At 42.9% G+C, this 14,102-nt stretch overlaps 1 protein-coding gene across 3 annotated transcripts in view; it reads right to left on the reverse strand.

Moving 5' to 3' along the window:
• The window catches only part of Rim (Rab3 interacting molecule), a 58,876-nt gene that overhangs the window by 27,426 nt on the left and 17,348 nt on the right, over positions 1-14,102 (reverse strand). For all 3 annotated transcript variants that reach the window (XM_071709436.1, XM_071709439.1, XM_071709438.1), the window contains exons 4-7: positions 13,609-13,836; positions 13,012-13,243; positions 4,140-4,359; positions 2,715-2,907 (exon numbers count right to left, since the gene is read on the reverse strand). In XM_071709436.1, the coding sequence (XP_071565537.1) occupies positions 2,715-2,907; positions 4,140-4,359; positions 13,012-13,243; positions 13,609-13,836 (873 nt within the window). The remainder of the gene's footprint in view (positions 1-2,714; positions 2,908-4,139; positions 4,360-13,011; positions 13,244-13,608; positions 13,837-14,102) is intronic.

Consider the following 14,102-nt stretch of genomic DNA (forward strand, 5'->3'; position numbering starts at 1 on the left):
AAACAATAGTACGAATCTCCTTCATTTGTACAACAGCTAACCGTTCAGAATCGTAATAATTGAAGAGATATTAAAAAATCCTTTGCTCAGAACTGATCGACGACAACTAACGAGGTCGTCAAGCCTCGTCAGTTGCGATACCCTTTGGCCGCGATCCAATTTGATTAATTATGAAACAGATACGCTTTTCCTTCCGAGAACTGGCAACTTCGCCAGTCCTTTAATTGAATCGTTTTGGACCAGTGGTTTGCCTCGCGAAAAAAAAATCACGTAAAATTTTCTAAAATGACTAAAATACACAGTTGACAAAGGGGCAACATCGCGATGCACTTTTACCGGATAAGAGGTGCGCCTGCCGGGACGCGACACGATTATCGATCGGACGCAATCGTGCGAATCAATTCCCGCATCGCCAAGTCCCGTACCTTCCTCCCTTCGATTTGTTCGGCGAAGTCAGTAGAAATCAATCGCGCTTGATGGTATTTAGTTTCCTCGTTTTTGCCTTCATGCATCGCAATCAGTTTCCACTTTTGCCCCCGAGAAAATAGAAGCAAGCCTCGAGTTACGTGACTTGTTTGAAAACAGGAGTGAAAAAGATTGATCCCGATCGAGTTGCTTCAAGAGATACGTAAGTCGTTGCCAGATAAATTACCCGATTGCCGACCGTTTACCCGGGGAATTTAATCTTGGTTATTTGCTTCGTATAATTGGACCGCGACCCCCGCAGCCTATCTCCTTCGTATATCGAACGATGAGCCGTGCACGCAATATTTCGCCCATTCGAACATAAACTTTGCGAAAATGCTCAAATCGACATCTGTCGGAATCGCGGTCGTAAAATCTATTTTCCGAATAATGTATAATTAGTGTAATTTTCTTAACGTTTTCACGAATAATTTACTTTTATAACGTTTGGAGGGTTTGAAGGTATCGATCAGTGTTATAAATTTTTGCTAGTCCCGACTAAAATAAATATCAAATCGAATCATCTTCATTTCCATTGAAGTATTCGTAATCGACTATATAATTTGACTTCGTTTTAGATATCAATGGAATTATCCTATATTATTTTAACAGAGAGAAGTATGCAATAATCCATAATCAAATCGTGATTGCTACTTATTATCCACTTTTGTTATCCGCGGAGTCTATTGATTCGTTTATACAGAGGAATGTCCTATTTCCACAAAATAGCAATCACAAACACACACAGACACACACACACACAGACACAGACACAGACACAGACACAGACACAGACACATCTTTATATTAAACTGGCGAATAAAAATAGCAAGAAGGATTTTATAAGATAATACCAAATGCCATTTTCTCTCTCTCTATAGATATTTCCAGAAGAGTTTACACGCCGAATACTGAATCAATTACCTGCACCTTCTTGTACGTTTTACGTTATATAATGTAACTTACGAAAACTTAATTGGACGATCGTACTTTAACTTGGAAGTGGCGTAAAAGAGAAATGAATGTCAGAAATTATATTCATTATTTAAAACTACATAAATCTTCTTCGTCGCTATTAAATCTGTGTCATTGCGAAACTCGAGGAAAATTACGGTAGATTTTAGGCAAAAGAGGCACGACGGAATGGAACCGAAAGAAGTCTGACGCAAGAGAATTGTACAGAAGACGATTTTCTACTTAAAACTTCTGAATTCGCGGAATATCGTAGACGGCGATCAATAAAAATTTTTATTTTTTTATTTACTGATGATCAATGTTTGCTACAAATGCTCAATAACGTTAATATTATCGATAATCTGAGTCAATTTGAAAGTCGAAAGTAAACGATATTCCGTGATTTCAGCTTCGAAAACTTGAATTTTGTATCAACGCAGTAAAGTTGTACAAAAGAAAACCGATATAAATCATACAAACAAACCTCGATATAAAAACAAACACAAGCACACAAGCCTTTAAGCACGAAGTTTAGGGTTAATCGAGCAAAAGAGGTTCTCTCTCCTGTCAGCATAGAAAGAAAAAAAAATTAAACGTTCAAGCATAATTTCGTAATTACGGCGTGTGTAATATATATATATATATTATATATATATATATATATATATATATATATATATCTTTCTCAATTCGCACATCGATCGGTATCAGTGGTCTCAGCGCGATCAATTGCGCAATTCTCCACTCCCTGAAACTTCGGCTCTCCTGGCACACGGTACACATTGTAATCCGAAAGTAACTAATTACAAGTGCTGCACGCTAATTACATCAATTAGCAAGCCACCTCGTCCAATGCATCTCTTCGCTATGCTATCGAAGCTATGGAGCGAGAAAGAAAACAACCGTAATTCCACTTTGGACGACGTATTCCATTTTGGATCCGCCGCGATTGGCGCTTGGAGTAGATCGCGCGCGGAAGAGAGTGATCATTGCCGAAATGATTTATCTATGTTCCCGATCGGTCGCAATCGTGCAACAAAAAGCGCTGCTGAAAAAAAACCCCTTTTACTCGATCCACCGGCGTATTGTTCCTAAACTCTTGTCTATCCTCTCGCGCGCGCGCGCGCGTGTGTGGGACTCCGCCTTCTACATCACCGATCAACAGATCGACTCCGATCTACAAGTCGCTACAACTCGAGAAGCGTTCTCTAGCAGTTTTATTTTCTTTTTTTTTTTTTTGCTTGCTTGCTTTTTCGAGCCGGTTGACGTTACTCGCTCGTAACCTGGCCCCGTACCTTGGGCAGATCGCCCCTGTTGCTGTCTTCACTGCTCGTGAAGGTGCTAGAAGTGTCTATCCCGGAGTCTTTGGTCGCGCTGTCTTGGCTACCCTGCCGATCGGCCTCCCAAGACCATTCCTCCTCCTGAGGGCCGCCGACATTGGTCCCACCGTCAAAACGCACTGTCTTTTTCCCCCTTCTCTCCGTGAACCTGATGGACACGCCACATACACACGAGGACGATAGGTGGTTGGTGCCTCTGTGTGTGTGTGTGTGTGTGTGTGTGTGTGTGTATGCGTGTGTGTGTGTGTGTATGCGTGTGTGTATGCGTGTCTGTCTGTCTGTCTTGTCGTATCACGCCGCCGCAATTCCGATTTCGCGATTTTGTCCGGCCGAGTGATCGAGCTCGAAGTGTGATTCGCCACGATCGACAACACGGCCCGCATATGTGATATCGACATATACTTCGCATCCAAACGATCGCTCGTCGTTTAATGTTTTTCGGACCGTTGGTCAGGAACTTGCTCTCAACATTTTTTTAATACTTCGATCAAATCAATATTGAAAATTTGGATATAAACTCGGCCAGATTTGGTCATTTCCCATATCGTAAAAATGCAAACGTATTTTAAATAATCTGGTATTTAATTTAAAAAAGAGAGTTATAGTACGATAAATTAGAATAGTGTGCTCTCCGGCAAAATTTTGATTATATAAATTATAAAAGATATTCCATCAAAAGACAAGCTATTTTTCAATTTGTCGTACTTTTAATTACAGCACGCACGATGTAGAGATTCAGTTTTTTTTTTACAAGATATGTAACAAAATAAATAAATATCCTCGACCAATGATGCAACTTCTCTTACGTTATCACTTCCGTTTCTTGTTTAAACCGAAGCGTCGAATATGTGTGTCCCGCTTGACTTATTATAGTTAAAGGTGTCCGAGTGTGTCTTTTGTTTCTGATACATATATTTCAATTAATACGATTTTGTGTAAAGTGTAATGATGAAAATCCCCAATCATAAAAGTTCATCATTCAATTTATGTTCATTAAAAACTTCTGAAATAAAATGCACGGGGTTGCATCAGAGTTTTGATGATACAAGTATCGTATTTAAATTCAACCTCAATGTTAATTTTTTAAAATGTAATACGAAAAAAGTGAGGGATAATAATTGATTATCACTTTCGTGTATCCTTAAAGCGTGTTGCAAATGTATAATGATAATTATAACGAATATTCTTTTCGTGTTGCAGCGAAAAAGAAATCACCGTCACGAACTTCTGAGATAGGGGATCTCCGCGACGAGACTCTCGAACGAACGTTTTTCGTTTTTATTCGCGTTACCGGTTAACGCGTTTTATCGCGTAAAATCGGCGCGAAAGTGAGAGAGAAAAAAGCGGCGCACACGATCGTCAGCCTCCTTTGAAACGCACCTCCTACTGTCGGCGCGCCACTCGTCGCCGCATCTTCGGAAGCTCCGTCTGACGAGAGTGTTCTCTTCTTTTCGCGGCTCTCGCGGTGGATGGTGGCCGTTATGCTCCACGGCCGTCATGCCCGCGTCCGACCCGTGGTGCCCATTGTGGGATCCGTTGTGCCTACGCCCACCACTGGACATCGATTTCGGACCTCCCGCGTGGTGGTAGTACCCCTTCCCTACAGTAGATCCAAAACGTTTCGTGTTTTTCTTTCTCCTTCCTTTCCCTTTTCTCCCCTCTTCGAGCGCGTGCGCGGATTTTCTTTTTTTTTTTTTATCGCATCGCAAACTCTTAATTCTAGCTATGACGATTCTCTCTCCCGCGCCTCTCTAGAGAGAAAAGAGCGTATCCTTTCGCGGTCTTCCTTCGAGATCTTCTCTCTGCGCACGCGTCCTGCTCCAATCTTATACGGGGTCTCGTTTTTCGGCGATCGCGTTGATCTACGCACCGAAAACGAAAGCATTATCGTGTTTCGAGGATTAGCCTGTCGTTATCTCGAGTCGAGTGCACCTTCCTGCGATGCCTCGCATTCCCTGCCCTGCCCGATATGTTTCTCCCTCTTTAACTCGCGTGTCAGCTTTGTATGTGCGTTTTGTGTGTGGCGATATACCCTAACGGAAACGAGATAAGGCAGCGGTGCAAGCTTGCCCGCGATAAGTGCGGTAGACGACGTCTGAGAAGCGTTAAGTAGAACCGTACGTCTGAATCTGCCTACGATTGGCACACGATTGGCGAGAGACGCAAAAAAAGTACGACTATATGCGTAAATTTGTGCAGGGATCGTGTGGTTGTGTGTGTACGTGTGCGCGTACGTGCATAACGATAATTACAGTCTCCTCTTGGCGAGATGTCCATCTAAAGTTCTGCATTGAGACGCTTTCTATTATATTTCTTAGGACAGCAAGATTATAATGGTAGACATAACAGACTTTTATCCGTTTACACAAAAAAATTGGGCGAGACACAAAACACATGAAAAATTATCGTATAGACGAAAGATACAAATTTGGCCTCCGTAAAATCGTATTCAAATATCAAATTGATACCCTTGTAATATCAATTACATCATTAATATCTGGAGAAAACAGTCTCGATATTTCCAAAATAACATTATCTTTATTTTCCCCGGAAGTTAAACTCTCTTGAACTTTGAAGAAAGTCTAAACGCTTATCGTACGGATGCCAAAGGTAGCACTGTTTAAAAACTTAATACAGAAAAATAAAAGAAGACACATGAAACACAATCCCAATCCCAATCTTAAAAACGTAATTTTGCTGCAGCGTCATCATTCCGATTAGTGGAAAGTATCTACGGGTTTATGCGGATATCCAGATAATGCGTATATGCGAGCGAATGGAAAATCTCGAGACGTGGAGATATTTGTGGGAATTGTATGTGTGTACGCGTATATATATTCTTGAGTGAAGTGTAGATAAAAATATACCTGTGCACGATTCATAGCCGTCCAAAGTAGAACAAATAAAGTCTATTACAATTTTCTGCCGATCGGTCGCATCACGCGACGTGCTAGTCACGGGCTGCTCTCTCGTAGAAAAAAAAACTTGCTATTTTTTTTCACTATGCGTATCCTCGCGTTTTTCTCATGGCAACGCTAACGTGAATGTGTCCCTGAGGGCGCGGAAAGATAATTTTCTCCGCAAAGTGCAAGACAGTATAAAAGAAACCTAAACACAATTAAGTATGGACGGTATGTTCCCAATGAAGTTTCATCCTGAAATTGGATTAGCGAGACAGAATTTTAAAAGAGTTATCAAACCCCGCGCGAAGAGCACAAAAAAAGAATGCGTAAAAAAAAGTAACATAAAACGTATACGCGCGTAATCGAGCCACGAAAGTTAGATAAACCAGAAAGAGAAACAGTTTTCGGTCCCTATACTCGATACGCACGACCGGTCGGCAGATACGTACACACACATGCACACGCATACGCACAGATATACATATTATATATATGTATATGTAAGTATACATACAATTAGATATATGTGTAGCGATTAATATATAGCGAAAGTTGATTTGCTTGGTATTTTTATGTAATAAAATTATTAAGTACCGCGGGAAATTGCCGATTCATTCTGTCTGCCGCCTTCTCCCGCGTACCCCTGGAAGTCATCCCTAGTGGCAGCGGCTTTTGCCCTAAAAGCCGATCTCCCTTTAACTACACATTGCAACATACTGTTTGACTTACTGCTAATCATCGAAAAGATATGCTTGGCCGCTGCGGTTCATCTACAGAATGATAAGAATCAGAAATGAGCTGGTGTATTTTATATGTATATAAAAACACCGATGCGATATATCGAAAATATGGGATTATCTGTGCAAGATTTCGTGCTCGGTGTGTTTAAAACACAAGACGCAGACGCAAGTAGAAAGACTGAATGATAGACACGAAGGTACAACGAGCTGTTGAACATCTGTGAATGGAAAAAAGATCGTACAAAATAAAAATGCGAAAGCATATTCACTCAATTCGACGATTCTGAATTTACCGCGAACGGTATATTTTACAACCATGCTACGAGAACATCACGAAATGCGAATGATTCTTTGACCTCGGACGATGTGTTGTGCAAGTCGTTATTCGCAGATAATTCTCTCGCTGAAAGAAATGCATCATTAATTTTGTCATGATTAAGTACTAAAAATCGTTAAAGAGTATTTTTGGATCGAAGAACGAATAAAAGGGACATTGGGGAGAAGAAGTCTCGTTGTATATGTATATTGTCAGTACGTAGGCGACGAGTGCGATAAAAAAAAAAGTAGAGATTCGCGGTTCGTAAAACTAACAAATTGGTAATACGATCGCCACGAGAGAGCATCCTTATATCATTCAACGACACCTACATATCCGTGTTCCACGCGGCAGTGCGCATTTGATATCCGTGTGTCAATGCGATCTCTCAGCATTACGACATAACGAGAGACGATAAAAGCGGGAGAGCTGCTCCATTGATGACCGAAAGCGCGTGCGTAACAATGAAACCCGTCTGGTTAGGAAAATTTCACGCTCGGTGTCCCAGTGAAACAATGAATTTAACTTCCACACGCACGCTAACGTAAATCGTAACCGAGAAGTAAGAGCACGCCAATGAGGCAAAGTGAAAGGAGAGGACCTTTACGTCGCGTATCCGCGCCTCGTCACAAAGTAACGACCTGCATAAAAGACGTCGTCCGCGCCGTTCTCGGTACGCGAACGCAAAATGAGGAGCCTCGGGGCGACTGTCGATGGGCGTTTAAGCGCGCGTTTAAAGTAGGCGGAATAGTCACGCATCCGCAGGTACCTGGCGACGCGAGGAGCGTGGTGGCATTTTCCGCCCGACGAGATACAGCCACGGGTAATAAATAGAAGAAGCGCGCGCGCCAGGGCGCGGTAACAGTAGCAGATGTCGTTGCGGCGAACGGAAAGAGGGACCGCGGAGTCACGCGTCGGGGAAAAGTGCCGAGAATCTTAATTTAAAAGTTAGATGACACCGACTCACCGCGTATAAATCACCCCAAGATTTTACCACCCCATTCCTGGCGCCGCCTTACGCCCACTTTCGCACCGCCGCCGTCGTAGTCATCGTCGGCAGCGGCGGCGGCGGCGGCGGCGGCGGCGGCATCTCGTTTGCGTTCCTATTTCTCGTAAAAAAAATTTCGCTGAGCTGCGGAAGTTCGACCGCGCGAGGAGCACGGGTAAAAACCGCGCCGACGAAGACTCATTACCGAGATAACGAAATTGGGTAAACTCGAAATGCCGAGTACACCTACCTCCGCTCGCTATCTCGCCGGTGAGCCGTGATCGATAACGGCGAGAGAGCGAGACTTTTTAGATATATTACGGCGTTTAAGCGTGCGATTACTGTCGCATCGAGTCGCGCTATCAGCAGGTGTCAGAATTATTCTAGGTCTGGAATTGTGTGGTTTTTCGCGCGCCGCAGGTGCGCGACTGCTGAAAACGGACTAGAAATCTTCATTAGCGTTGATTCCGACGCTGAGAAACGCGAGAATATGGACGGTGGAGAAGAGATTACTTAGAGACTAGACGAGAAGTGGATTATCGCTGGCCGGATCGATCGTGCGGCAAACGTTTCTCCTGACAATTAATTTGCTCTGCAAATATCTCTCCTTCTTTCACCCCCTCCCCTCTCTGTCCTCGCAGGGAGACACGTTGCGTCTCGCGCTTGAATCCGGATTCCCCGCAGGTCCCCGTTAAAAAACGGGCGATCGCCCGGGTAACATATGAGCACACACGTAACTTACCTCGCTTCTACAAACTAATTATCTATTCACTAATTGTATTGTGCATCTACGAATGGGAGCAACAACACCACCGTCGGGCTAGCCCGTCGCTTCCCTCGCGCGTCGTACGCATTTAAAGCGATTCTCACATGTGATTACTCGTCGTTATTCGGTCTTAATTTACTTGCGTTACAATTGGCTGCGCGCAATCATTTCTGTTCGTAAGACTTTTCAAAGAAACATATTCGATTAGGTACACTTCATCTTATCCCGAATATTTGTTACGGCCAGACGCTTCATGGCCAGTTTTACTCTGATTCCTTAGAATCAAAAACCGCAAAAAGGCAAATAATCGGTTAAATTAAAATTGAAATTAACCGACATGGATGTGCGAAACCGATCGTCAATCTCGCCATCGGGCAGGCGTGTGATCGATCATCCAATGCACGTTGTATCCTTTTTTTTTCCTTCATCTTGTAGTTCGTTCAAATGATATTCACAACGAAGGCGATTAATTAAGCGACATCGAGACTGTCACGCGTTCCCGCAGAGTTTACCGCGCATCGTTTCGTCGAAAAAAATACAAGGGGGAAAAAAGTCGAGACTATCGGTCCGCATTACTGCTATTATTGGCATTTTTATTGAAGGTAGGCAGACCGTGCGTCACAACAGCATGGCGCGATGCGTGTCTTTGATACGCGTAACTTGCAGTCGCCAGTTTCTGCGGAGTAGCGACCGCTTGATTCCGGCCTCCGTGTTTATCTCCAAGCTATCGCGCAGCGATCAAGAGGAAATATCACGTAGCGACATATAGTACACAAACAGTCGGCCTACTGTGTCTCCACCGACAGAAATAAACGTGGAGAAGCGGATATCTCAGGGGGGGGGGGGTGAGGAAGAAAAGGTGAGGACGGGATCAAAGCTGTACGGCAAAATCTAAGCGGAGGTTGCTTTAACTATTTGCATCGCCGGATATACGGTAGGCGCGTATATGCGTAATGCACTCCGCGCCCACATGTTTGCGCATTTACATGAATCCGTAACTACCTGTATAAAATAAATATCACTTTAGTTTCTCGCTAAAGTCTCACTTTAGTTTGCGCGAGAAGGCAATTTCGTTTAATTTCCATAGCGAGCGGCATTACGGGACATTCTCTCCTTCCTTAATTCCTCAGACATCCGAACGCTTTTCCAAAAATTAATTGAATTAAAAGGCACGTACGCTTAACGCGTATTCGACATGGTTTAAATGGCACGCAACATACGCAGTACCGCTAGAGCGTGAAAGTAAGGAACAGTTATGACCGACTCAATTTCACACAATTCCTCTTTTATTGTACCGGCTGTCTATTTTTTCTGCGATAGATTCAACAACGTGCTTTAATTCCTGCGTAAAAACTAATCTAGATGTGCGCGTTGCGCCAGATTTATGAATGAGCAAGGACTCCATATAAATAAATAAAAAAGAGAAAGATTAATACGGCGCCGAAACCTTGTTCGTCCGACCGTCAAATTGCAATGTCTTCGGATTAAATTTATACGAAATACCGTCTACTCTCCGTCTCTACCTTCCTCGAGAAGATTCGATTCTGTTGTGTCGCGTGAGTACGTGACGCAAAAAAAAAAAAGAAAACTACTGCGGTGCATAAAACGCTACTGCGAGCGCTAATATAATTACGGTTATCGCGAGTACAGTACTCTCTCGTTTGTCACGCGGGCGATCAATCATGGAAAATGGTCGGCGCACGTTGCGCGGACAAATTAGTCTGTGAACTCCCACCGGAACCACTGTGTAACGCGCCGCGAAGGAAGAAAAAAAATAATGTAACGCGCATCGGTGTTCCCGTCGGTCGATTTAAAAAGCGGTATCGTACGCAGTTTTCTCATTGCTCAGAAGTGGGGAAAATGTCAAAGTTTGTCCAGCCTCCGTTCATAAGTAACGAACGGCGCGGAGGGGTAGCGAGGAATGTGGATTCACGTGATCTTCATTGTGCTCCCGATGACATTTCGTAACCCCGTTTCGCTAAACTACGTTGGTTTATTTTCCTTTTTATTTATTTTTTTTTTTTTTTAAATTAGCCTTATTGCGCAAGAGCTCAAAGTTATGGTCGAATTAACTTCAAAAGTGAAGCTGCGGAAAAGTTTAATCTTATTATGCATCGGTATTGTACGTGCCTTCAAACGCAGGGATTTGTCTCTCGAAATCAGAGGAGGTAAGTGATAAATCGGTTCGCGCTAACGAGACGAAGGGTCAGAAGTGCACTCGTAAATTCAGGAGTGCTGGAAGAAGAAATGATCTCCAAGATAATCATTCGGCGGGTTCGAGGAGAGCACTGAGCCTTTGAGCCGGCGCGGGCCTTTTTTCTGACCAAGTCCTGGCCGGTTAGAGGTCGAAGACTATTCAGAAACGAAGAAGGGGCAGATGTTTGAATTCGCCCACGTGCTGGCCGCGTGACGTCACGGCCAGCGTGTGGGCGTAGCGAGGTACCAAGAAGGAAGAAGAGAGACGGGGTGGAAATAGGAAGACCGCGGCGAAGGGTGGAAGGGTGAGAGGGAGGGAGGGAGGGAAGGAGGAGGGAAAGGGAGAGAGAGAGAGAGAAAAGCAAGCAGGGCGCAAGAGAGGGTTGGAAGGAGGATGGGTGAGCGAGGGGCGAGAGGATGCCAAGGATCAATGCAACGGCGAGACCGGGAGGACAGAACCTGAGAATTCCCGCGGGATACATCGGCGCGACGCGGGACGCGATACACAATCGCGGTGCACTGATCGAGGATTTAAAAAGGACGGATGTCCTCTTATCTTTAAGAATGTCCCTCCTCCCAATCGAAGAAGACACGTATATGATCAGATCCGGTCAATACTTCGCGGCAGGATCGCTGGGAGGACCAGAAGGGCATCGAGCGCGCTGGCCATTATAAAATCGATACGTGCGCATCAAGTTATATAACGTGGCATTTCACGTGTGCGTTACCATGCACGATGCACTCGCGTGGAAATTATTAAACGTGACCGTATTATTCGTCGCGATCCCGATTGCCATTCGCGTTGTCCGTGAAATTCGCACGAGGATAACAGGGTTGCGCGCGTCTGGGTTAAACCACTGATTCTCCCCGAGAGAAATTTTACGACGCCGTCTCGCACAAGATTTGATTTACGCTCAGTCATCGATCGATGTGTTATCGTGATTACACATGCGATGACCCAAGATGCTCAGACACGAATTTCGCACTAGGGATTCTGTTGTGCGATCGACGCAGAAACTCGGCGTATCCGACCTTCATCATATGGAAAAAGTGATGCGCGGCGAAGGTAGGCAGAATACAGTTTATTTCTGTACTCTGCGAAAGAAAGAGGGAGAAAGAGAGAAAAAGAGAGAGAGAGAGAGAGAGCTTCACCCTACAGGTGCGCACCTGGATGAGTCGGTTCACAGTTCGTCGATCTCGCGTTTAATCAACTGTGAATCGCATACATACATCGCACACACGGCTCCCTCACCTTCCTCCAATTTTTGGGAACGAAACGTTCTCCACGAAAACGAACGCGACGCCAAAATATTACTGGATATGCGCATGGAATTTACGAGCTACTTTGATGACCAATTAAAGTACAGCTGATCTATTCCTTCATTGAAGTGTCTCATAATTGAAACGCGATGGAATCTTGCGTTTTTATTGTGTTTTGAAAAAAATGTAAAATTTTTATATATAAAATTAACTCACAAAGCATATAGACTCCTTAATTTTTTTAGCTAATAGCAATCATGAAATAATTTCATTAATAAGGTTTAAACAAAAACTGTCGGAACGAAGAATTACATATGTAATTGGATCTTTCTTTTATCCGTGTCGTGTAAGTATTAAATTAATTTAATAGCATTAAGTATATTTAATACAAAATGTTCCGATTAATATTATATTTTATAAATACATGTTATCTTACTATCAAACAAACACGAGCATTGGATCGATCGATTACACTTTCCATAACCGCCTTATGTACAAATATCGTAAATACGCGTTCTTTGTAAACCAAATATCTATTGACACGGAAAGGCTAATCTTTTCTCGTGCATTTCTTTTGACTTTCAAGGGCACGGCCGACTTTTCCGATCACCTGATGTTTCCATTGTACATTTTAGAATAAATTCAGTAGCGATTTGACCATTTTTAATTTTACTAATAGCATATTTTGCACAAAAATACCATTAGTTATAATTATCGCGATATTTGTAAAGTTTTATTTCATCAATTAATTAAAAAATTAATACAACAAATGAATAAAAAAAGACTCGACTGAAAGTACTTTATACAAACGCGTACTACTGTTATACCGTTATAAACCGTTTCGTATATATCACATAATTTGGATTAATCCAGATTACACTTTATGATACAAATAAATTAGCTTTAATTTTATAAGTTAAGTGGATTTTTAGAAGTTTTTATTGTGAAGAGTAGAACTCTTCTTCAAAGAATTCGAATAAAATTTATATTGCGAGTAATATCGATCAAATGAAGTACCTCGTTAATTTATATCGAGTGGGTGTATAATTAGAGATAAATATTGGGATTGGAGGATTCGCTTACCCTTCTCCGATTCGTCCGGCTCGTCGCTGGCGCACTCCGGTGTGCTTCGCTCTTCCTCACTGCTACTGAAACTTCTTTGTTGCGGGACGCCCACTGTTGATGCAGGTTGAGTGGGACGTCCGCCCTGCGTCTGATGCAACGAATGCTGCTGAGAGGGATGCACTGGGGTACGAACGGAGCCAGTCTCCATCGGTGTCTGACCATAAGTCATTCCGAGATCTGTACCTTGATCCTGCGCCAAATAATCGATATGTTACAAAACTCAAATATAATTGTCGTTAATTAATCGTAAAACATGGTACAATTTTAAGAAACAAAAAGATTTGTTGAGATTTGTTATTCGATGAAAAATGAAGGTAATTAACTAGCATTTTTATTTATAAAAAATTTAAATTTTTTAAATTTTTTCCAGATAAATGTATATGAAAAAAATTATACACTGTTTTATTTTATTAAATTATATACTTATTATTACTTTGTTAAAAACTAAATTTGCAAGTTTTAGACGGAACGTGGCCGGATTTAATGCGGTTTGACATTAACGAATTATCTTCGATAATTTTGACAAGATATAATTCGAAATTATTGTTCTCTTACTTGATAAGTCGACCGTTGCCTCTGATAGTTCTGCGGATGTTGTCTCATCAGACCGTCGAGCTCGCCTCGGTATAAATTGGGATCGTCGTCAGGATAGGCTGCAGGATGCCTCGGAATTTGTTGCACCGGGTAAGAACCAACCACGTGGGGGGTTGGTAAAGTTCTCGCGTGAGGCGAAACGGACATTTCCACCCCACTGTCGCTCGTGGACATCCGGCGACCCGAGATCTGCAACCGCAGGAACACAGACTCACTGAGTGCTCCGTGTTATACGTCGCGAGGGCGCGGGCTGATAATCCTTCGGTTATGTGACGGGAACGCCTCGATCTCTTTCCTTCCGTTCGTAAATAAATAAATCGCGGAGATATCAAATGTGCGAATTATTGCGAACTTATCACGGTGCGACGTTACATATTCATGAGTGTAGGAGCATCCCGAGCATTTACGTGCGCAAAAATATATCTGCCTTGTAAATAAAAGAGTGCGTTCCGACA

This window comes from Temnothorax nylanderi, unplaced genomic scaffold, assembly GCF_030848795.1.
Source record: "Temnothorax nylanderi isolate EJ_2023f unplaced genomic scaffold, tnyl_v1.0 TNYL_tig0077_pilon, whole genome shotgun sequence".
Lineage (NCBI taxonomy): Eukaryota > Metazoa > Arthropoda > Insecta > Hymenoptera > Formicidae > Temnothorax > Temnothorax nylanderi.